We start from the raw sequence: 25925 nt of genomic DNA, 5'->3' as shown, positions 1-25925 counted from the left end.
GGGCCCTGGCCTAAAGAGGATGTCAGTCAGGCGCCAAGAGTCCGAGTCTTCATAATGGGTGGCTTACAGAGGTCAGTGTCTGGTCCAGAGCTCAGCAGAATGGCTGAGGGCAGTGGAGCCATATTGCCACCATCTTGGCGTTGATAAAGAAGTCACATACTTAGAGAAATGTCTGAAAAAACTGAATTCAGATTTTATACGTTTTATGGCAGTATTTTAAAATGAAGCATATTAAAGAAGGGTAAGTTCACACAGGGTTTCTTGGTCAGGATTTTGAGGCTGTATCCGCCTCAAAATCTTGAGCAAAAAGACAGCTCCCATTGAAATCAATGGGAGCCGGTCAGTTCTTTTTTCCAGGTGCCGTTTGTTCCGGCTACCGGAAAAAGAAGCGAGGTGCGCATTCTTCAGGCAGATTCGCCTCTCGATTCGGCCTGAAGACACTCCCTCCCGACTAGGCCCATTCATTTGGGCTTAAGCCTTAGGTTCTGGACTAAAAAACCCCGTGTGAACTTACCCTTAAGGGCTAGTTCACTGGGGCACGGGACCACATATTTTGGTCCTGATTTTGATGCAGGAAGCTGCGTCAACATAGGACTAAAATGCGCCTGCCACGGCTTCCGACAGTTGCGGCTTCCTGCTCTGGAGTAGGCCCAAATGAATGAGCCTTGTCCGGAGGGTGCTGTCGCGAGACGGACGCCAGAACTGAATCAGCTGTGGAATCCGCCTGAAGATAGGGCAGCTCGCTTCTTTTTTATGTTTCCCAATCACGGAAAAAGGAAGCTATCGGTCTACATAGACCTCTATTGTGACGGGGCGGATTCTGAGGTGGATTTGGCGTCAAAATGCGCCCCCTGTGAACGAGCCCTAAACGTGCTTATCTGTAAAAGTAAGAAACTGTATGCTATGTTTTTTCCTGCAGTTTTAACTGCACCATATGAATGTACTCTTAGACCATTGGTAAAAATGCTTTAGCCGTAGAAGGGTTAATAAACTCTGAGGAGTATTTTGCACACGCAGCATTATGGATGGCAGCCTGCTATAAGGACAAGCCAGCGACAGAAGACACTACAGCAGCCGCCTGACTTCCCGCCACTTTGCTGTAGTCTCCTCTGTCAGGTACTGGCGCCTCTCCGCACCTGCCGCCCTCTCTCCGCCCATTCCCCTTCCCGGACATGGCTCCACCTAGGGGCGTGTTGTGAGCCAGTGCCGGTTGTAGTGATAACATGGCCACCCTAGCAACCGGGAGCACGGAGACAAGAGAGGCTGCGGAGCAGGTACATGAAGCGGGACCGATAGTGCTCGGCTGTGCCGTACAGATGCCGCCATGATGAGAACAGCCGTGCTGAGGTTATGGCTCCTGCCTGCAGTCTACTACTAACTTCTGTTTGTATTGCTGCTGCCTACACTATAGAGACCTGTGTCCATGCCACAACATGGAGGTTTGGGGTACAATTACACATATAGTGCCCTGTATACTGGGGCCACAGATCACAGTGTAGGCTGGCTTCATTGCAGGTGGTGAAAGTGAAGGCGCTCATGTTGTAAAGTGCAGGTTGGGCTCTGTTCACATCTGCATTGGAGTTCTCTGCTGCAGAACCCATCTTGAATTGCAGATAAAATGTCCAAGTACAATTTTTTTTGTGTCCTCCGATGTGAGGAGGAAATACAAGTGGATATGCGACAGACACCATTATAGTCAGTAGACCTGTTGTTATCCTTGGGATCTGTTGTTACTCCCTCTAGGTTCAGATCTGCGCCGATCTTCTGTCATTCAGGGCGGACCGCTGTTTTAGTGGTTACACACGGACGCCAGCAGAACTCGTTATAGTCAATGGGGTCTGTTGGGTTTCCACCATATCGAAAATTGAAATTGGCTGAGGCTTGATTCACATCTGCGCGTGGGATTTCCATTTGTGGGTCCACTTGGGGTCCCCTGAATGGAAGCCTGATCTGCATAAAAAAAAGCGGTTACCCTTAGGAATCCTGCGGACCCAATGGGGTCTGTGTGGTTTCTGCACAAAAAATGTGGACAGAAAAATGCTGCTTGCATCGCTTTTTTTCTCCGCATTTTTCATGTGGAAAGGGGAACGGAATCCCCGAACACAGATGTGAACCGGGCCTCAGAGAATAGTCCTCCGTGCAGGATTATTTCTCTGGTGGTTTCTGTGTCAGATTTTCCTATGGAGATTCTGGTGCCGATGTTCACTAAGCCTGAATCTGTTCTTTTTGCCCTACGACGAACCAGAAGAATGGATTAAATGACACAGATGAGCGCATACCCATACCATGTTGATCACAAAGGATCTACCAGATTTCGATGTGAGTCTCAAGGTGATCTCATTTAATATTTATTAATGCTTGCAGTACAAGCAGGGTGACCTCGGGTGACCTCTGCTGCTGTCTGTCAAAGGCTTCGGGTCCATTCACATGGCGTAAACGCGTTCTCATTTTGGCAAAATACAAATATAAAAAATGTCAATGGGAGTCTTATTTTTACACGTGTATTTTGCCAAAATGAGCGCGCGTTTACTCCGTGTGAATGGATCCTTATGGTGTACAGCATCAAGTCTGCTACAAGTTGCATGATCAAAAATTGATCTTTGGTCGCAGCCGGAGTCGCTGTCCACCCCTCTGACAACACAGGGACATTCAAGATAGGGCTTCTCTGCATCTTTGACGTGACTCCCACCATACGACAAAGGATCACTGGGTCACTCTGCTCCCATTGCGACTCCTATTTTACAACAAGCACAACTTCTAATCGCCAAAAAATCTAGAAAAATTTGATTTGAATTTGTGGCAAACTAGGGTTACATTGTGACTCTATTAAACATCCTTCAATAACATTGAAGGAGTCGAAGGGCACCCTGGAAATATTTGATCACACAGACAATCAGAATTCTGTGAATCCTGTGACAGATTTGGTGAAAATGGACTCTGACAGACAACAGATAAAATCCCAATTAAATCAATAGGATTTTTAACGGATCTGTTAGTATCCATTGTTAATATTTTCCAATAGATGCTGATGATGGCAGTGTGAACGCTCACTAAGGCCCCTTTGCACAAACTCAGCACGTACTGTTTTTCTGAAGTTGGCTTTTGCAACATAATTAAAGGGGTTGTCCAGGAGCTTAATGTAATTGATGCTGATGACCTAGTCTTTGGGTAGGACGTTATTATCAGATCGGTCAGGGTCCGACACCTCCATGCCATCCCGATCAGCTGCCGGAAGCCATATACTCAGTATATAGCTGGAAGCAGCCCTGCTACTGTTCAAGTGAATGAAAGCAAGGCTGCAATTCTAGGTGAAATCTGCATCAAAAAACACCTCCCAACTCTCCCATTTATTTCAGTGGAGTCCGGAGCAGATTTTTTCCTTTACCTGATATTTCAGCTATTTTCAGACAGGATCCACTTTGCCAACGCCACTGAAATGAATGAGAAGCAGGAAAAAAGCTACTACTGGTTGGTTTTTGCAGAAGCTGATAGCGTTTTTTTTCTGCCTCCGATACATGGACTTTGCAAGACAGAATACTCCTGAAGATGGTCATATCACCTTTTTATTGTTTTTGTTTTTTTGGGGAGATTGGGAAGACTTTTTTTGAGACTGATTTTGCTTCAAAAATCTACCATAAGGAAAATGTTTGTTCTTGTACCGTGTTAGCCAGTGGGTAGGAAATATAAAAAAACAAAAAACTTGTTAGTCTTCAGTAGTTGATACCTTTTTAATGGCTAACTAATAATGATGACAGATTACAACGTTTCGGAACTCTAGGCTCCTTTCTCAAGTAAGGAGCCTAGAGGTCCGAAACGTTGTAATCTGTCATCATTATTAGTTAGCCATTAAAAAGGTATCAACTACTGAAGACTATCAAGTTGTTTGTTTTTTTATATTTCAAAAATCTACCTGCAAAGAACTGTGTGAATTTACCCATAAAAATTAATGGAATATCCTGTGTATAATTATTGTGAAAATAATGAAGAATCTTTATAAATAAAGTAACTATGCAAATAGAGAATAAACAGAACTGTTGTCCTCACATCTGGAGTTGGCTATGATAAGATACTTGTTGATATACATTTATTTTGCGCAGGATGATGACAGTTTTTTCACTGCTGGTGGAGAAGTCACCCACAACTGGAAACTGAAGGCTGAACAGACCAAAAAAGCAGAATTTATCCGTGAAGCTGAGAAACTCAGACACCAGTAAGTGAAAGGTGGTAGAGAGCTCATTTATAAACTTAGGGAGCGTTCACACTACCGTCGGTGTCCGACAGGTAGTGTCCGCTCCAAATGTGTCACGGACATTAGGAGCGGACACTAGCAGGGTTCTTCTGTCCGCTTGAGAAGTCTGACATCTTCACTTGCGGACAGGGAAGGACGGGCACGGAGTGCAAAAGAACGCACCCGATGCCCATTGAAATGAATTACAGGTGTCACGGACACAGCTAGTGTCCGCTCCTAATGTCCGTGACAGATTTGGAGCGGACACTACCTGTCGGACACCGACGGTAGTGTGAACGCCCCCTTATTCTGAACCTTTCAGGTCAGTGAAAAGGTACAACTGCCTGGACTTTCCAGATTGGCTTCAGACAAGACCCTTTCACGTGTCAAATGTGCAACACATTTCCAGTTCTGTGCATCATTAGTCACTTTCAGTGAATGTGGATGGAGGACAGGACGAACCTTTAGGCCGGGGCCCCACGGGATGTAAACGTTTTGATTTGCCCACAGTGGAGACACTGCGGGAAAAATCGCAGCGTTTTACAGTGCAAGCAAAAGGGGTTGGGATTCATGCGAATCTCATCCCCATTTTGTGGAAAAGATCGCAGCGTGGACACACTGCGATTTGCAAAGCCATTGCAGCTTTGCAAATCGCAGCATGTCAATTATATCTATGGAAACGCCAGCGGCTTTCCCGCAGATATAATGGGAAGAGAAAGTCCGCAGAGGAAAACTCTGTGAACTTTCTCTTCAAAGCGCTGTGGAAAGAACCGCAATGCGATCACGCAGTGGTTCTTCACTCACTGCTTTATCACTGTGTTTATGGCCCGTGGGGCCTTAGAGTCCATTCACACAGAGTTTTTTGGCGAGGATTATGGCGCTGAATCTGTGTCAGAATCCACACGGCAAACCGCCTCCCCATAGAGTTTTATGGGTTCAGCTAGCTTTTTTTTCGCTACCAGAAAAAAGCTTCCTTAAGGCGGATTCCACCTGCAAAAACCACCGCAGTCAATGAGAGGCAGAAAATACATGTTGAATTGGCAAAAACAGTTTGGAAAAACCGCTAGCGTTTTTTTTTTTTTTCAAGGTCCATACACTGTGCTGGAGGAAAAAACATTTCCTGATTTCTGAAGCGGATTTTTTCCTTGTCAAAAAACTATATGAATGGACCCTTAGGGTCAGTGCACACAGAGTTTTTTGGCATTGATTTTTTGGAGGCTGATTTTGAGGCGGGTGTAGCGTCAAAATCAGCGCCAAATAACTCAGTGTGCACTGACCCTTATTATAAGTCATGCCAGTTTTCTGGTGTGAGTTATATAAGAAATCCACCCAATCTGACTCATGGGCGTGCGTCTGATTTATTAAGAAACAGAGTCTCTTGATAGGTTAGGTGTGCCTTGTGCTTGTCAGGCCATTTATTAAGACTTCCGTATGAAACACCAGTCTTAATAAATCTGCCCCAAATTCACCTGAAGATGAAAATATGATTTCACTGCTGTCAGACATTTCAGGTTTTTCTTTTTAATGGTGTCCATGTAATGAAGTGCAGTTGCTCCTTTTTGTAAAGTGACAAGCTTTGTTGAAAAGCCAGGAAAACAGGCACAAAAGAAAGAAAAATACTGTGAACCCATGACCACACGCAGCCGGTTAGCCGTTGTGGATGGGACTTCAAACTTGCAGCATAGAGTTTCTTGCAGTGTGGGTTTTTAACTCTCAACATGTCCATTATTGCTGTGTACTCAGCCACGGATTTCAACCTTTGAAGTGTAAAGGTTAAAAACTGGGTTAGCCACACAGGAAACCGCCCTTAAATCCGCAGCACAAACTAGCTGATATTGTCTGTATTTTTTGCTGTTGGCAGATCAGAGCGTGTTTACAGCGTGTGGCCTTAGCCTGAAGCATTAACCACATGAGGACCGCCGTACGTAAATTTACGGCCTCATGTGCTGGTACCTAAAGACCGGACTATTGCCGAAATACGTCCGGCCTTTAGGTACCTTTCTGGCGGGGGGAGGGGTGCGGGGGGGACAGGGGTTAGGTGTTACTAACACCTAACCCCTTCCTCCATAACGTCCAGTCGGAACTGAGTCCGACTGGAAGTTTTAACCCTTTCGATCGCGCCGTGAAACATCACGGCGCGATCGAAAGGCATCCGCCGACAATTGAAGCTGATCGGCACCCCCCGCGGCGAGATCGGAGGGTGCCGATAGCAGTAAAAGGTAGTCTGGGGTCTGGCCAGTGACCCCAGACTGCCCGGAGCCCCCACATACCTGGTGATCCTGCCAGGACCTTCTGATGTCAGGCTGTGCGTCTACACAGCCTGACATCCTGCTACGGAATGCCATGTGGGACACCTGCAGGCTGTGTCTCACATGGCATTCTATATCAGCAAAGTATTGCTGATTGAAGTGTGCTAAATGGACACATGAAAAAGTAAAAAAAAATGTAAAAAAAATAAAATGAAGTGTATGAAAAAAATTAATAAAGTTATAAAGCCCAAAAATCCCTTTTTCTCAATAGAAAATGAATTATATAAAGAACTCAAAAGTAATAAAAACAATGCATATTTGGTATTGTCGCGTCCGTAACAATCTGTACAATAAAACTGAAATAATATTTAATGTACACGGCGAACGCCGGAAAAAAAAAACGGAAAAAACTCGCCGGAAGTAATGATTTTTCGCCATCTCACCATACAAAATATGCTATAAAAAGTGATCAAAAAGTCATATGCATCTGACAACAGTACCAATAAAAAGCGCAGGTTGTCCCGCAAAAAATAAGCCCTCAACCAACTCTGTCAACCGAAAAATAAAAATGTTACGCCTCTTAGAAGATGCGATGCAAAAAACATTGATTTATGTCCCCAAATGTGTTTTTCCTCTGCAGAACTAGTAACACATAAAAAAATACTATAAATGAGGTATCGCCGTAACCGTACCGACCCGCAGAATAAAGGAAACATGTTACTTATACTGTACGCTGCATGGCGCAAAATTAAAAAAGTAAAACTCAATGCCAGGATTGATTTTTTTTTTTTTTAAATCCAGCAAAAAAGGGTTAATAAAATGTATTCAATAAGATGTAGACACCCAAAAATGGTGTCATTACGAAATGCATCTCATCCCGCAAAGAATAAGCCCTTATATGGCCGCGTCACCAGAAACATAAAGAAAATATAGCATCTCACAATGTGAAGACAAAAACCCTCAAAAATCGCCAAATTATTAGAACACAACTGGGTGCGTCATGTAGGGAATATATAAGCTGTGCGAGCGAATATCAGGGGACACCCCAGATTTACAGCTTATGAGGGAACAGACACCAGAAGTGACCCCTAAAGTGACCCCCAGAGTGACTCCCCCAATCATAGGAGCTACGGGGACATAGTAGGGAATTTGGTGTTTGCAATGTCCTCCGCACAGCTTATACATTCCCTCTTCGCCATCCGCTGTGCAGTCACGTCCGGGATACTAATACTCACTACACCCCCTGATAAATTCTTTGAGGGGTGCAGTTTTCAAAATGGGGTCACTCCTGGTACCCCATGGAATCCACTTTTCTGGTACCTTACAGGCTCTACAAACATGACATGGCGTCCAGTTACCAAACATCTGAATCTGTACTCCAAAAGCCGCATAGCGCTCCTTCCCTTCTGCACCCTGCTGTATGTCCAAACTGCAGTTTATGACACATGTATGACACATGTATGACACTGGTGTACCCCCGGATAACGGACATAATGTCATATGTGGGTATAAACTGATACTAGGGCACAGCCGGACACAGAAGGGAAGAAGGGTCATTTGGTTTTTGGAGCACAGACGGTTTGGTTTTTGGATGCCATGACACTTTTGTAGAGCTGAAACGCCAGTAATTTGGAATCCCCTGATAAATTACCTTATTTTGGAAACTACACCCCTGAAGGATTTATCCAGGGGTACAGAGAGCATTTTTAACCCCCAAGTGTTGCTATAACTTATTATCCATAAATGAATACGAAGCGGATTGTGAGAGGTGGAAATGACCATTTTTCCAGGAATACGTCCTTTCAGTGCGTAATATGTTGTGCCCACCTTGTATCAGAGATGAACGCTCTAAAAGCTGTTGTGCCTGGGATACCCGTTTAACAGTTTTTGGAGTGTCTCTGCTGACATAAGTCGGGCACAACATGTTGCACACTGAAATGGCAAATCTGTAAAATTTTCATTTTTAACTTCTCTATCAGTTGCGATTTCATTTCTGGAAACTAAATAAATGCAACACTCAAGGGTTAAAAATTCTCGCTACACCACTTGATAAATCCCATCAGTGGGGTAGTGTCCAAAATAGGGTGACATGTCTGCGGATTCCACTTTATTGGCAATTCAGGGGCTTTGCAAAAGTGGCAAAAAAAAACCAAACTGTGCTCCAAAAACCAAAATAGCGCTCCTTCCCTTCTGTCCCCGGTTGTGCCCAAACAGCCGATTCTACCCACATATGGCATTAAGTACGTTATCCGGGGTACACCAGTGTCATACATGTGGGCATACACTGCTATTTGGGTACCCAGCAGGGTGCAGATGTGAAGGAGCAATATGTGCTTTTGGAGTGCAGATTTAGATTCTTCGTTTTTGGACACCACGTCACATTTGCAGAGACCCTAAAATTGCCCCTACAAAATGGGGTCACTTCTTGGTGAATTCCAGTTTACTGGAACCTCCAGGGCTCTGCAAAAACATCATGGCGCCCAGAGGGTCCCTCTAAATCTGTATCCCAAAAGCTAAAACGCACAGTGGTCCTTCCCTTCTGAGCCCTGCTGTGTGCCCAAGCAGCAGTTTACACCCACATATATAATTTTTTGACCCCCGGGATGGCCCACTTAATAGTTTTAGGAGTGCAGGTCTCTGACAACACAAAGTGGGTGCAACGTATTGGGCACCGAAATGGCATATTTTTAAAAATTTCAATTTTCATTTTGTACATTAATTTTTGGGAAGCATTTTAGGCTCAAAATGATAATACCCCTTGATACATTCCTTGACAGGTGTAGTTTCTAAAATGGGGTCACTTTTGAGGGGTTTCCATTGTATTGATACTTTAGGGGCTCTGCAAATGCGACATGGCACCTCAAAACTATTCCAGCAATATATGCCCTCCAAAATCCAAATAGCGCTCTTTCCATTCTGAGCCCCAGCATGTACCCATACAGCAGATTTTGGCCACATATGGGGTATTGCCGTGTTCAGGAGAAATTGTGTAACAAACTGTGGGGGGCTTTTAATTCTTAAACTATTTGCAAAATTAAAACTATGGCGCTAAATGGACGATTTATTGGGAAAAAAAGTAATTTTTCATTTTCACGTCCCAATGTTAATAAAATCTGTGAAACACCTGTGAGGCCAAAATACTCACTCTACCCCTAGACAAATTCTATGAGGGGTGTAGTTTCCAAAATGGGGTCACTTATAGGGGGTTTCCACTGTATTGGTACTTTAGGGGCTCTGCAAATGCGACATGGGACCTGAAAAATATTCCAGCAAAATCTGCCCTCCAAAAGCCAAATAGCCCTCTTTCCATTCTGAGCCCCGCCATGTTCCCATACAGCAGATTATGACCACATATGGGGCATTTCTGTGTTCAGCAGAATTTGTGTAACGAACTTTATGGAGCTTTTTCTCCTTTATCCTCTTGTGAAAATTAAAAATTTGGGGCTAAATTGACAGTTTGTTGGAAAAAAAGTAATTTTTCATTTTCATGGCCCAATGTTAATAAAATCTGTGAAACAGCTGTAGGGTCAAAATGCTCACTCTACCCTTTAATATGTTCTGTGGGGGGTATAGTTTCCCAAATGGGGTCACTTTTAGGGGGTTTCCACTGTATTGGTACTCTAGGGGCTCTGCTAATGCGACATGGCACCTAAAATTATTCCAGCAAAATCTGCCATCCAAAAGCCAAATAGCGCTCCTTCCATTCTGAGCCCCGCCATGTTCCCATACAGCAGATTATAGCCACATATGGGGTATTGCCGTGTTCAGGAGAAATTGTTTAACAAACTGTGGGGGGCTTTTACTCCTTTAACCCCTTGTGAAAATGAAAACTTTGGAGATAAAGTGACATTTTAGTAATTTTTCATTTACACATCCCAATGTTAGTAAAATCTGTGAAACAACTGTAGGGTCTAAATGCTGACTATACCCCTTGATGAATTCTGTGAGGGGTGTGGATTCTAAAATGGGGTCACTTTTGGGGGGTTTCCATTGTTTTGGTACTCTAGGGTCTCTGCAAATAAGGCATGGCGCTGAAAATTATTCCAGCAAAATCTGCTGTTCAAACACCCAGTGTCGCTCCTTCCCTTCCATGCACTGCCGTGTGCCCAAAAATCAGTTTACACCCACATGTGGGGTATTTCTGTGCACGGGAGAAATTGCACAATAAACTGTCAGATGCATTTTCTCCTTCAACCCTTTGTGAATGTGTTAATTTTGGGTCTAAATGAATGTATTAGTGAAAAAAAATGAAATGTCTAAATTTCACTGCCATATTATTTTTATTCTTATGAAATGCTTAAAGGGTTAACAAACATCCCAAATGCTGTTTTGAATAATTTGAGGGGTGCAGTTTTGAAAATGGGGTAATTTATGGGGGTTTCTATTATACAGGCCTTTATAATTACTTTCAGAACTGAAGTGGTCCCTAAAAAATTGGTTTGGAGAATTTTCTTGTAAATCTGGAAAATTGCTGTTACACTTGTAAGCCTTGTGACGTCCAAAATAAATTAAAAGACAATCAAAATATGATGCCAATATAAAGCAGAGATATGGGAGATAATATTTATTCATGTATTTGGATGGTATGACTATCTGCCTGAAAAGCAGATAATTTCACATTTTGAAAATTGCAATTTTTTTCAAATTTCCATCAAATTTCCTAGTTTTTTTTATAAATAAATGCAAAAATATTGATTAGTGTTTACCACTAACATGAAGTATAATGTGTTACAAGAAAACAATCTCAAATTCATTTGTGTAAGTTAAAGCGTCTCAAAGTTATTGCCATTTAAAGTGACACATGTCAGTTTTGAAAAAAGAGGCCTGGTCTTTAACATACTTTTGGGCCTGGTCCTTAACCGGTTAAAGGGTACCTGAGTTTTCATGATAAGTTGAAATATGTGCAGGATCTTGCTGGGCAGTCTGTTGTATAACTGTATAAGCCTTCATACATGGCATCCTATTAACTTTTCTACTGCTAATCACGTTATGGTGGAAACACACTTTACATCTCTCTTAGGCCATTGTCACTGTGACTGTTTGCAGGTTCCACCCCCTGGCCACTTGAAAAACGCAGATAGAAGCAGGACTTTTCTCTCCACGTTTTTTGGGCGGAAAACTGGTGGACCCCAGTATAGACCATGGGTTTAGCGGGTTTCTGCAGGTAACCTTTTCTTAAGTGGATTGGGTTTTCCGTTTTTTGGGGCCCCAAGTAGGCACGAAGAACGGAAACTCAAACGCTAGCATGTACTTAGCATCAGGTTGTAGGTATGTACAATAACTTTTTTTTGCCCCCCTTCTCCCTTCCCTATCCATTACTGTACAATAGCAAGCAAATAGGTAATAAAAGTCCAAATTGTCATAATATAGAAGATTCAGGAACACTGGACTGTAAATTCAGTGCAAATACATGCATCTAAGCAGCTAAAACACTAGAGAAAAAAACTATCTTTAAAGCTGCTTGTTGTCTGTGAATACTATCCCATCTGTAATCACACAACAGCCAGAAGTCGATACAAGTACATAGAAGACTTTTCTTAGGGTCCATTCACACGGAGTAACGTGGTGTGTGATCTGGCACGTATATGGCGTGTGTGACTTTGCGCGACGTAAAAGCTACCATTGATTTCAATGGGAGCCTGGATCGTATACGCTGCGTTATTTTGCGGCCGTGATTTTGCGGCACATTACTCCGTGTGAATGGACCCGTACATTGTAATCTGAGAGATTTGCAGAATCTTCAGTCCTTTGCAAAGAGAAGTTGCAGATGTGCTGTGAGGAGAATCAACCCCTCCCATTTGCATTCACTGTGAAGAAGGAAAAGCACTTCTCTCTCCACTCACTCCAACTTCTAATTAGCACCTACCTGTTCTAGAATGACATGCTCCATGAAATTGAGAATAAGTTGTCTGAAAAGTTATTGATCAATTATAACATGTGCAGAATAAGAACAAGAAATGTACAAGAGGTGTCATATATTCCTCCCATTGAATAGCTTTTACGTTTTGTTCTTTTGTCATTGAATGCCATGCCCTGTAAACTGGACATTGAATGATTATATCAGGCTGGGGCTACATGGCAGTATGTATTTGGGCAATGTAAGATTGCGATGTGGCACTACGTTGTAACTAATGATAGTGAATGTGTCCTATTACAGCCTGAGAATTTGCATGCACTATCATTAGTTGCAGCTGGTAGTTCAACAGCCAAAAGTTGCTATGTAACCCTGGACTAAGGAAGATGCTTGTTATGCACTTTCCTTCCGGTCTGGCCTGGATTGCTCCAAAGACTTGCAAATCCTTTTCTCTTTAGACTTTTGTATGTGATTTTTGTTCCTAGGATTTTCACTGGGTTGGTTGCCTGTTAGTCAGAAGCACTTACTACAGATTACCTTTCTGTAAAGCTCAGTGTGATACCCATCAGATCCATTTCATGTTGTAAATAGGCAGAATGATATTTTTGTTCCTTTTGTGTTTGCTCATTTTTACCTCGGAAACCATTTGGCTCCCACAAGCATAATTGTGTGAATCCTCCAAAATAATGTACACTTCTATAAAAGTTTAATCCTCCTTAATGGCCTTCTGAAACTTTGTAGGATTTTTTTGCTTCACATTATAAGGAAATATGCGTGTGTATGTTCTAGAAGCTGTTGTCTCTGGCACCAGCTCTAAGGGACAGGTGGTAAATATTGCAACAACCAAATACTTGGCATTTTGGTAAGGATATGTTAGTACAGACATATTAATGCACGGTCTACAGTAATCCTTTCTCGCATAACTTCATTTATAAAACAACTAGCATCTACCTGCAACTTCGTCTGTGGGTTGGTGTTGGCGCTGATCCGCTTATCTTTAGCCAATTGCTGTTGTGGATGATCCGCCTGCTCCCGCGTCTTGGTTCTGCTACATCGTAGCATATGCGCAGCATACTCAGTTGTATGTACATCTCTGCATATGGAGAGCATACTGAGCTGTGCTACAGCGCTGCTTAAGCTCTGCTACATCTGGCCATTTGGATTACAGGGGTGTTTTTATGTCAGTGTCTGAGCAGCTTCTGTGGTGGAAAAGGCTGAATGGATGTTGCAGATCGATCAGCCTGCTCCCGCGTCTGTGCTCTGTTACATTGTTGCATATGCATAGGATACCCAGCTGTATGTACATGTTTGCATATGGAGAGCCTACAGAGGTGTGCTACAGCGCTGCATAAGCTCTGCTACATCGGGTAATTGTGATTATACGTTTTTTTTATGTGACTGAGCAGCTTCTGTGTTACAAAGGGCTGAACAGATGTAGCTGACATGTGCCAAAGTTCTCCCCCTCCCCCATCAGAGGCAGAACAACACATTCCCCTTCGTACTCACTGAAACTCTATACCCGATACACTCCTGTTGCCGACACACAGCCTGCATGTTCAGTAGTCTCCTGATCTTCCATGAGACTCCATTTTCTTCAGCTTTCACACCGTGCAGCTTCATCCTACTTAGCCCCGCTCACAAAATAGTGTAGCTCCGCCCACTGCCTAGCATGATCCTATCCGAGAATGGCTCAAGGACCTGTGATAATGTTATCACGCGTCCTTTAGTGTTGTGTGAAGCTAAATTCCTTGACTGCGGTCGTGTAGTGACATCATTTACCGGGATAAAAAGTAGTCTATGTTTTAATTGGGGTTCCTATCTATGTATGTGGCAAATTTCATGCAAATCCGTTCAGCCGTTTTTGCATGATTGAGGAACAAACATCCAAACCCACAAACTTTCACATTTATATTAAAATATTATTATTATTATTATTATTATTATTATAATATATTATTAGTAGTAGGATTTTTCATAAATGAATCGGACAGGGGAGTATAAGAAACCTTGTAAAGAACAATGCTTCTGTCTCCATGTATCGGGCTGCTGTTCCCTATTATCAGTGATGAAACCTGAATCAATAGAAGAGATGGATTGTCCGCTTCACATACAGATTGAGATACAGTGATACCTCGGTTCTCGAACATAATTCGTTCTGGGAGGTCGGTCGAGAACCAAATTGTTCGAGAACCGAAACAAAAAAACCCATAGGAAATAATGGAAACTGGATTAATTCGTTCCAAGCCCCAGAAAATGCCTATTTACTGGCCTAATTTGTATATAATATGTAGAAAAACATGAGTCTCAACAAGAAATAAGAAATAAAAGTGTATTTATTAAAACAAAAAAAATAAAATGTACTGTACAGTACAGTAAATTGTGTTTCATTTACTGTACCTGTACCAACCTTTATGGCAGGAGGGAATGAAAGTGGAGGGAGGCGGGAAGGGGGATGGTTATTGTTCTGATGGGAAGTCCTCTTCAATAAAAACAGAGGGTAACTGCTCTTTGGGTGTTTCTGTTCTCTGTCTCTTTTGCTGAGGAGAATCAGAATCTTGCTCTGCAGTTGCTTGTCTGATTTCTTTACGGAAGAATTTGTCAATGGTTTGCTGTTTTTTTCTCCTTTGCAAAATTTTGCGGAAAGTGGACATAACATTGTCATTAAAAATGTTAACTGCTCTATTTGCTACCACTTTATCAGGGTGATGTTGTTCAACAAAATTGGCGATTTCTGCCCATTTAGCACACATTTCATGAATAAGGCCACTAGAAATATCCTCCACTCTCTCCTCTTCTTCAGAAGAAATTTCTTCAACCATATCCTTCTGCTGCTGTTGTTGTAGGTGCATCAGATCCTCGGTGGTTAACTCAGCAGCGTGACCTTCCACAAGTTCGTTGATGTCATCTTGTTGAATGTCAAGGCCCATGGTCTTTCCTATGGCCACAACATCATCAACCACAGCAACATCTTCATCAACGACAGGAGCTGACTCAGGTTCTAAAGCCTCACTGTCCCTTTCGGGCCAAAGTTTTCGCCATGCAGCATACAATGTGTGATGAGTGACATTACTCCAAGCAGTGTCAATCAAGTTTACACAATTCAGGATGTTGAAGTGTTCTTTCCAAAATTCCCTCAGAGTTAACTGTGTGTCATTTGTCACTTCAAAGCACTTCTGGAAGAGGGCCTTTGTGTACAATTTCTTAAAATTGGATATGACCTGTTGGTCCATGGGTTGCAGAATAGGGGTTGTATTGGGGGGTAAGAATTTTACTTTTATGAAGCTATAGTCATCAACTAGATCTTCTTCTAAAGCTGGGGGGTGAGCAGGAGCATTGTCCATCACTAATAGACATTTTAATGGCAAATTTTTTCCTGTCAGGTATTCCTTCACTCGAGGTGCAAAAACTTCACGCACCCACTCTGTAAAGAATTGTCGGGTAACCCAAGCTTTGGTGTTAGACCGCCACATCACAGCCAATTTACTCTTCATGACATTGTGTCTTTTGAATGGCCGGGGATTGTCAGAATGATAGACAAGCAAGGGTTTTACCTTGCAATCACCACTTGCATTTGCACAAAACAAAAGAGTAAGCCTATCTTTCATAGGCTTGTGCCCTGGTAGTGCTTTTTCCTCTTTGGTTATGTAGGTGTTGGCTGGCATTTTTTTCCAGAATAATCCGGTCTCATCGCAGTTGAAGACCTGCTCAGGAACAAACCCTTCTGCCTTGACATAGTCACTAAATTCTTTTATGAAGCTATTAGCAGCCTCCTGGTTTGCACTAGCTGCCTCCCCATGCCTAGTGACGCGATGTATGCCACTTCTATGTCTGAAATTCTCAAACCAACCTCTGCTGGCTTTAAACGTGAAAGCACCTTCACCACTTGTACCAGGTGTTTCTGTGTTCAGGTCACTAAATATTTGGAGTGCTTTCTCACAAATAACGACTTCATTGATGCTGTCACCTGCTAACTCTTTTTCTTTAATGAAAATAAGGAGCAGCTTCTCCATTTCCTCCATTATCTGAGGCCTTTGCTTAGTTAACAGTGTAACACCTTTGGCAACACTGGCAGCCTTTATAACAGCTTTATTCTTAAGGAAGGTAGAGATGGTTGATTTTGGCATGCCATACTCTGCAGACAGATCCGACACACGTGTGCCCTGTTCATATTTGCCAATGATTTCTTTCTTGAGTTCAATCGTTGTTCTCACAGCTTTCCGCTTACCTTTGTCTGCATTACCACTTCTGGCTTTCTTTGGACCCATGTCTAAGGGTTAAATTCAGTGTACAGTACAGTAATTTGCAGTACAGTGCAGTACTCTCTCTCTCTCACTGACTCACAATGATGACGCAGGCAAGGCGCTGGGCCGAATGAACGCCATTCGGCTCAACTCGGCTAATCTCGGACGTTCGGCTGTTCGAGTTCCAAATATTTGTTCGGATTCCAAGACAAAATTTTCTCGAATTTCCTGTTCGAATACCGATTTGGTCGAAAGTCAAGGCGTTCGAGAACCGAGGTATCACTGTACTTCAAACTGAAGTCTATAGAGAGGGGAGGAGGCAGGAGAAGGCTGCTGGGGGAAAGAAGAGGAGACTTGCACACATTGCTAGCTTTACTACACTTAGTAAGATAAATCTCTACCAAACAATAAATCATTGACCACTACCTTCTCTGTCTTCAGTGTACACTAGTCATGGACACTGAAACATAAGCCTATGTCTATACCTATTTATATTTTGGGTAGAAGTTGGAAGGAGAACATGCTGCTCAACCAGCTGAGATGTCTTGCAGTTTACTTCCGACTAGCCTACCCGCTACTGTACTAAAATAACACAAGCTGACCAACAATTTTTTTTCTATGCATTCACCATCCTAGCCACAAATTGTTACAGATGGAAATCTGAACTCAGATGTGAACCTAGCCTTAGTTTGAGCCTTGGCATTGCCTCAGGGACGTCATGTGTATTTTTCTTTCATGCTTTTTTTCAGACAATGGGATCACTATGGTCTTTTATTTTATTGTATTTGAAAATGTAAACTTTTTAAAATTCATTTATTTAGCAGTGAAAATTAAGTTCTATCTAATATAGTGTCACGACCACATTTCAACATTTCAGTTCCAGTAATGGGGAAACTTTTTTTGCCCTAGTGGCACATTTTGAGTTGGACTTGGGGTTACCCGTTGTTTCTTTATTTACAGGTGTGCGGTTATTTGCACATCTTGAAGCTGTATCTGAGACTTGTGATAATACTTTTTTTTCTGCTTTTAGAATAGCAGTTTTAGAGAAAGACAAGAATGGGCATCTCTATAATAAGAAAAATGACTTCAGGATTGAGTACAGCATGCTTGAAGAATACGAGCAAAAACTGGCTAACAGCAGGAAAGCAGACAGTATGTAACAGATTCTCATTTACGGTGTTTCTGCCATGAACTGATAATGTCTGGGAGCTGTTTCCATCATCTATACAATGCAATAAACAAATATATCTTCTGTTCTCTGAAACCTGAGAGATTAATTTACATTTATGTAACTTCCTTTGATGCATGGCCATCTCTAAGGGAGGGTTCACACGATGTCTTTTGGCTCATATTCTGGCATGTCTACGCCGCGGGAGCTTTTGCGGGCCGTATATATTGAATATATTGATTTCAATGGGAGCATGGATCATATACGCGGCGCTATTTTGTGGCCGTGATTTTGTGGCCACAAAATAGCGCCGCATATACGATCCCGGCTCCCATTGAAATCAATAGGAGCGTATACGGCCCACAATAGCTCCCACAGCGTAGACGTGCCAGATTACGAGCCAAAAGACATCGTGTGAACCCTCCCTAAAATAAAAAAGTGCTTCTGTCTGCCCACTAAGCATTGAAATGCTTTCAGTGTAAGCAAGAACAGTATAAGATTCACAGACCATTTTAAATTCTGCTATGATCAGAGATCTCTTTCACCCCGTACATATGCTATTTGGTTTTTATTAGCTATTACAACGGGGTTATCTACTTTTTGGAATATTTTGTAATCCTCTTTCTTTTTTTCACTTTGTGTCTAACTCCCTCTAGTAGTCAACATAACTTTTTTTTTTTTTTCTTTAAAACTAGATAATTTTGTATGTATCTGTGTTCAATTGGTAGGACTCTTATAGGTTATATGGGAATTTGACAATTGGTTGTGTGAATGTGGACAGCAGAGGAGGGGGTGCCATCCCGTTATTTTTGTAGTGTTCATGTATATATTGTGATATGTCTATTTATTTATTTTCCTGTTCACAGAAGTTAAAACAGAACAACAACTCTCAAAAATACATAACAATGTCAGAAGGCTACAACTCCAGTTAAAAGATGTCAAGCCAACTCCAGAGTGTAAGTACATTGTACAGAGATCTTTGTCACATTGAAAAATAAATCTACAATGGCAGTGCTATCTATCCATCCATCTGAGACTTCCAGTTGCTATAATTCTTTCAACCCTGAGACATTTCAGAATCACAGAGATAATATTCAAAAGATTATATTTTTACAACATTCACTGTTTATTTATATGCAGCAAATATTCTGTTCTTTGAAATTTGCAACACCTTAATAAGAAAAACACCCCGCACAGCACCAAAGATTAGTTGGCTTGCATCATAAATGAGTTATTCAAGCTTTGAAAAACAGCAAATGTGGTCCCCCCCCCCACACACACAAAACTATATTTGCCTCTGATTCTCCACCAGATGCTCTGATGGGTCCCTTGATCTATGCTGTCATGTGGCCAATACAGTACCAATTAATGGTGTCAATTGTTATTGCCAAGAGGTGATACCAATAGCATGTCACGTGACTCCTGTAGCCAATAGTTTGCTGCAGTGGTGATGTACTGGCTGCTTGTGAACAAAGACCAAGATGACTGGCAATACTTTTGGAGCTGTATTAGTTTTTTCAACATTTTGAGCTCCATATTTTAATATGTTCTGCTCTTTTGTTATTTTCTCTCTAGTCCTCGTTGTTTCTGAGCAATCAGTGGAGTTAGTTTTGATGACTGATAGTCTAGTCAGCATATCTTCTTCGGAGTGGCCTGCTGGGGGAGTACCATACCAGCCAGGGGCAGAAACAGACATGACAGACTGATCAGAAGGGCCATCTCTGTCTTGGGGAGCCCCGTGGACCCACTACAGGTGGTGGGTGATAGGATACTGTCCGTGGTGAGCTCCATGCTGGACAACAACTCCCATCCCATGTATGAGACTGTGACAGCACTGGGCAGTACTATCAGTGACCGGCTGCTTCACCCTCATTGTGAGAAGGAACGATACCGGAGGTCCTTTCTCCCAACTGTGATCAGGCTGTATAATCAACATCAGGCTAAGCTAAGATCACTTTGCACAGAGAACTAAATGATCCTGAGTCTTTCTTTTTTCTTCCTAGTTGCTATGACTCTTAGTAAAAAATTTTATCTGCTATGAGCTTGTATGTGTTCTTTCTTGACTTATATTACTGTATTATCCATGCTGCTGTAACACAATGAATTTTCCAGTGGTGGAGACTATTAAAGGATTATCTTATCTAATGTCAAGTAGTTGGTGTCGGGCAGTAGCAAGCAAAAGGGCATGACTTAGAGTTCTTAGGGTGGGTTCCCAGCTGTGCCCAGTCTTTGCTTTGTGGGTTTCAGTCTTCTGCCGACAGGAGACGAAGACCCGGCATTCAGAGTGCACCCGTGAGCGTCTTTTGGTCTCCGCAGAGAAACCGTTTTTTTTTGTTTTTTTTTAACCGGACACAAAGTCCTGCATGTCCGACTTTGTGTCTGGTTGAAAAAAAACAAAAAAAAAACCCAAACAAACTGGTTTTGCCTCGGTGAACAGGAGACTCTCACGGGCGGACACAAATGAATGGGTTTGAAAATTGACTGCCGGTTTCTATCTCCTGTCCAGTTTCTCGGACAGAAGACGGAAACCTGAAAGCGGAGACCAGGCACAGGTGTGAACCCGCCCTTACACTGTCTGCTTCTGATTGGAGTCACGCCCTCTTGTCTGTTTCTGCCTGACACCACTCATTTGACATTAGAGAGTCTAGTTAGCATGTCACACTAAAGCTAAGTGCAATGATTGCTTGGAAATGGGAGCTACAGAAAAAAAATCCAGCTGTGCCAAAATCAGTGGAGGACCAGCCAGAGGATGAGAAGAGCTTGAGTTGGTGGAAGTGGAGAAAGGTCCTCTTTAAATGTAATGTTAGAGAGGCAGACATTCACAACATACAATAGTGAGCAGTAAATCCAGTAAAAAATGAATTTAGCTCTCCATATGTGTACTTAACCTCCAGTCAAAACCTAAATTTGTTAAATACAAATGATCTAATACGTTACTGAGTGTATTTGCGTCCTACCACTATCAGTTACTGACAGTGGATATTGCACGTTTTCCTGTATCCCTTCTAGTTGTTGAGAAGCTTAGAGAAATGATGGAAGAAGTAGACAATGCAGTTACGGTTTTTAAAGAAGAACAGAGGATAATGTAAGTACATAACTACCATCCAGGTATCTTTCATGATTTGGATAATAAAGAAAAATCAAGAGGAAACCTGCAAATGTCTTATATGTGTTCATAATCCTTTTTGGCCTTCTTGTCGTATACCATTCTTGACTTCATAATTTCCAGTTTAAGGCACCGTATGTATACACATTCAGGTTAGTTTGTGTTTATGTTGTCCAAAAACTACATTAAAAACCGTACATATAAAGGAATAAACTACGAAAAGTGTAGTTTATGTGTAACGTTGTATACTGTATTTACATTTAGCGCTGCTTTTCATTTACTGCTACTAGTAGAAGTAGAAGTATGGCTTGTAACACAACACATCAGTGACCTCAGCCTTAAACTGGTCGAAGGTGGAGATCTACTGAAAACTTTATTACTATTGTATGTTGTAGATATGAAGAGCTTATGAAAGAAGAAAAGACAACGGTTATTGAGCTGAATGCCCTGGAGAAAAAAATAGAGACTTCATTCAGCGCTGTGCCAGAAAAGTCCTCGAAGGTCCCCTCTGGTAAAGCACAGTTGGAGACTCTGGCCGGCACCCAGCTTCCGGAACAAGTTGTGGAATTTGAGAGGTTTCTGCAGCAGACTGGGGGCCGTTTAGGAGGGTGGGATGACTTTGACCATCAAAGCTTTCTAAAAATTTGGACTAAACACAAAGGCAAACCCTCCTATTTGGAAGAGGCCCTGGCATACCTGCCAAGCAGGACGAAAGAGGATGTCGAACACCATGATGCTTGGTATAAGGAGTTTCTCTTCTTAGAAGAGAAAAAGAGAGAAGTAAGAACAAATAACAATTCTTATGTCTGAACATTATACAGGCAGAATGTGTGTGCGTATGCAAATATGACAACTCCTAGGCAAACACTGATGAATATAGACTAGGTCAACACTAGACTCTACTACAGTCTTATTAGGCCTTATGCACAGTGCCGCAGGAGACTGTGGAGGCAAAAACAGCCGTAGGGTGCCAAATTACAGGCTTTTGCAAAGCCATTATACACCAAGCATGCATGTGTTGTTAAAAGGGCCAGCTTTAGTCAAATTTGTGCTATAGCAATAAATATGCATGCTTCGATGTGAATGTGCTCGGTTTGGGGGAGATGGCTTATCAAATTAATCATTTACTATCTGAAATATTGATAGTAACAGGGTGTCCATCACAGATACTGTCAAAAATGCCAGGCACAGCAACGCATCATGCTGGGCTATTTTGTCTGATCAAATGATGGACATAAGGTGAAGACTCATCATTACATGACAGAATATAATCTGATACTGGCACAACACAAATGTGCAAATGTGAACAGTGTCTTACTGACAAGCACAAACGTTGTTAAACTAACACATTTTTATCCTTGTATTCTGACATGCCTTTTACCTTTGTTTCCCAGTCTATTCAGAAGTGGAAAGCTATGAAACAACAGGAAAAGTTGCAAATGTCAAAATTTCAAGAGAAGACCAAAGAAATTTCAGAGTTTGATCAGCAAAAGCAAGAAGAGGCTCAAAGACAGAAGATGGAAGAGAGGAGGAAAAGACAACAGGAACTGGAGGCCTGGAAGAGGCAGAAAGAGATTGAAGCTGCTGCAAAACTAGAAGCAAAATTAAAGGAAGAAGAAGAGCGTCAAAGAAAACAGAGGAAGGAGCGTCAGAGGCAGCTGGAAGTCAAGCTTATAGTCGAGGAAAATGCAAGGATCAGGAAGGAGCAAGAAGAGTTTGCAAGGATGGAGAAAGAGATAAGGGAGGAAGCAGAGCGGGAAGAAAGAAAAAGAATAGCTACTTATGAGATATGTAGATTTCAAGAAAGGGTGAGTATGGTGGCTACTCCTGCGATGCTGATAAGAAATGTATACTGTAGGTTCTTGTTATAGGTGTATTGCATATCATATCTTCATCGTCACAAGTGTTCAAAGAAACCGTTCTGCCCTGTATAGGGCCTTAGAGGGTAGGATAATCCACAGGGGTTCAAAGACGGAAGTCATGTACTGCACCTTTACACACTGTACTAATATATCACTACGACGTTTCCTGGAGTGTATCTTTATTTGTAATATGGGTATCATAGAGGTGTCCTAACCTTTACTTTAACCCTTGACTCTAGGATCAGCAAAAAATTGAGGAAAAGACGCATGAAAAAAGAGCCAAAGAAGAAGCTGATAAAGAGAAAGAGAGAAGATTGGCAAAACTGAAAGAAAAAGTAATACGTTATTTCCCATCTTTATGGACCTGAATAAACAAACTACATGTCACAAGGCCAGAGAATTAAAGTAACACTTTATAAGTACAGGATATCAGTGGGAACAGGGACCTGAACAACCGTGTCAGGCTAGGTTCACACCTGCGTCAGAGTCTCCGCTAAAAATCGGCAGAGTGAGAAGTCCTACACGGAGAAGAGCCCAGTGTGGATGTGAACTTAGCCTAACAGTAGTGCACAGATAGTAAGCAGCAATCTGCTAAAAGTATACTTCAGGAGAAGAAGAGATGGCACTCGGGGACGAAGCAGAGTAGATAGACAAGTCAATGTACAGTAATGCAGATGTAGCAGAGTCCAGTCTACGGCACTGCAGAGAGGAAACAGAATAGTAGATACTAGTTTCTATGCCGTAGGAATGAATGGACGCAGCCAGCGCGCAGCGGGTTAAGCGGCTGGACGCCGGCACAGGCTGTGTGCCGGCTGCATCCATTCATTCCTATGGGAGCGTGCTATTCGAAACGCCAGTTTCGAATCGTACTTTCTCATCTCTAGTAGCTAGCATTGTTAGCTTTTCCCACAATGCTTGGCCAGTAGCAAAGCATTGGGGGAAATAACCTCTGACCTCGATACCGCATAAAAAGATCGAGATTGGAATTCCGAACACAATCGTGAAATTTACTTGACCGCCGATCGGTATCCGATCTTTTACAATCCCTATCGCTCAACCCTAACTGACGTCTCTTCAGACCCTACAGTAAATCAATGTTGCTCACCTTTCCTAGATTCCAGCAACTCCCTTTTTTTTTTTTTTCTTCCGGTCTTCTTAATGACATCATGGACCGCGGAGGCCCAATCACAGGCCTTGCTTCTATGCGTCATGATGCCACATGACCACTGAGGCTTATGTATGAGGCCCTGATGTCGGTCACAAGCAATGAAGAAAACGGGGAGCCACGTCTGAGACCAGGCATATGTCTGCTCATTTCTCCTGGAGTGACCCCAGAGTATAATAGCAATTTCGGTTTGGTCCAAGATAAACCACTGGAAGGACCTTGTAAGACAAATCTTGTGTGGTTTGCCCAACACTTGCTCATAGATTAAAGGGGCGAAACCTAACTAAACGCCATTATTCACAATCAAGGCAAAATGTCCAATTTAATTGCAATTTTTGAGTCATTTTAGATACCCAGGCCTATAATATCAGTTTTATTGAAATATATATTCTAATTTTATAATTTACAGGTGCAGGTTCATGTTGATCGAGATCCATCCAGACTCTGCAAGCTTACCAAAGGATGGGAAGAGCGCTATAAAAACATAGGTCCAACAGGATCTGCTCCTTTAGTGCACATTCCACACCGGTATGTATAGCTCTGGTCACAATTGTGGTGTGGTTTCCATTCATAATGCAGCCTATGATGCACTGCTAGATTCTTTATATAATGGATACTGGGAATGTGTGACTGATCCCATTGCCTTACAATAGATTCTCATGTACTGTCCATTGGTTTGACAAGAAGAATAAGCTTAGTTTTTATATAGAAGTTAATAACTTCAGAATCATGTTTTCATGCCAAGCACTTTAGTCGCTGCTTTTTGAATTTTATGTGCACATTGCTCCTTTGGTGTTATCGCCTGACACTATACCTCTCATGAATGCTACTACATAAGCTTACAGTGGTATACTTCCACTATTGACTCCCATTGACAAGAATAATTTACTGTTTGGAATATGGTTTTTAATGCATTTTCCTACATGGCAGGGGTAGGCAATGTTCGGTACTCCAATTGTTGTAAAACTACAACTCCCAGCATGCATAGTTGCTCTGCTGTTCTAAGAACTCATATGGAAGTGAATGGAGCATGTTAGGAGTTGTAGTTTCGCAGCAGCTGGAGTGGTGAAGGTTGCTGAACCCTGCTGTATAGGAAAACATAATGAACAACGCTTTTCTTTAAAGTGAAAAAGTTATATGTCCAGATACTGGCCAAGTGTATGCCTACATGATACTCTATGCACGAGGGGCCTATAAACAAGCTTGCCATGTACACTAAGGGCTTTTCCAACATATACAATTAAAGTACAGCAGAAACAAAGTGTGTGCAGTGTTATATAAAACCATCTTTCTTGCATATTTGGTGAAATAAACCCAGCTCATATTTAGAGATCTGTATGGCTGTAGGGGGACTACTGAATTTTCAGAAGCTCTTTCTAAATAATGCTCTTCTTTCACTGAGGTATTGCTCTTGCATATTTGTTCCATGAAAGCATTGATCCAGCTAATGAAATACAACATGTACATAAAATTATATGTCTGGTTATTTACACGGCGATGGAAAGCTTTGTGAAATATGGTGACCATATATGAATACAGTTTAAATTTTTTTTTTTTTTTTTTTTTTTAGGGCTGTGCCGACATGGAGACAAGGTTTATAAGCTGTTATATGAAGATTATTGAACATACTGTCATTCATTATCTGCAGGATATCTTCTCCTTTTATAGTTATTAATCTGTGACTTCTGCAGAGATATTTGGCATTTCCATATTAGATTACTGAGATTACTGGCATATGAGCACAACATACAGTGACTAGTGTTGTTGTTTTTTTTATTGTTATTTTGTATATATTTGATGCTATCTGTTGCTTTATCCTTGCATGGGGATATTTTAGTGTTTGAGCCATGTATTTGTAATATCATCAATAAATTATTTGAAACAAATGATTATATGTATATAATTAATGGGGGGGGTATGTGTTTTAATTTTTTGTTACTAAGATTTTGCTTATTTTTTTTTCCAAATTTGATTGTAGAATCTGTTGTATGCAATGTACCACTAGGGTCTGTCTGTCTGTCTGTCTATCTATCTATTCTTGGACTGAGAAAT

At 41.8% G+C, this 25925-nt stretch overlaps 1 protein-coding gene across 1 annotated transcript; it reads left to right on the top strand.

Moving 5' to 3' along the window:
* Positions 1 to 1211: 1211 nt before the first annotated feature.
* CCDC112 (coiled-coil domain containing 112) lies at positions 1212 to 25480 on the top strand. The gene is made up of 10 exons (XM_075272256.1): positions 1212 to 1274; positions 4098 to 4210; positions 17603 to 17724; positions 18607 to 18696; positions 20750 to 20825; positions 21242 to 21626; positions 22241 to 22654; positions 22948 to 23043; positions 24283 to 24401; positions 25444 to 25480. Exons 1-10 carry the CDS (start codon positions 1224 to 1226, stop codon positions 25472 to 25474), a joined length of 1497 nt encoding a protein of 498 aa, XP_075128357.1. The 5' UTR covers positions 1212 to 1223; the 3' UTR covers positions 25475 to 25480.
* Positions 25481 to 25925: the final 445 nt, after the last annotated feature.

The sequence above is a fragment of the Leptodactylus fuscus genome, chromosome 1 (assembly GCF_031893055.1).
Source record: "Leptodactylus fuscus isolate aLepFus1 chromosome 1, aLepFus1.hap2, whole genome shotgun sequence".
In the NCBI taxonomy this organism is placed as follows: Eukaryota; Metazoa; Chordata; class Amphibia; order Anura; family Leptodactylidae; genus Leptodactylus; species Leptodactylus fuscus.
Note: the sequence above shows the minus strand (reverse complement) of the source record. Positions and strands in the feature narration are given on the sequence as shown.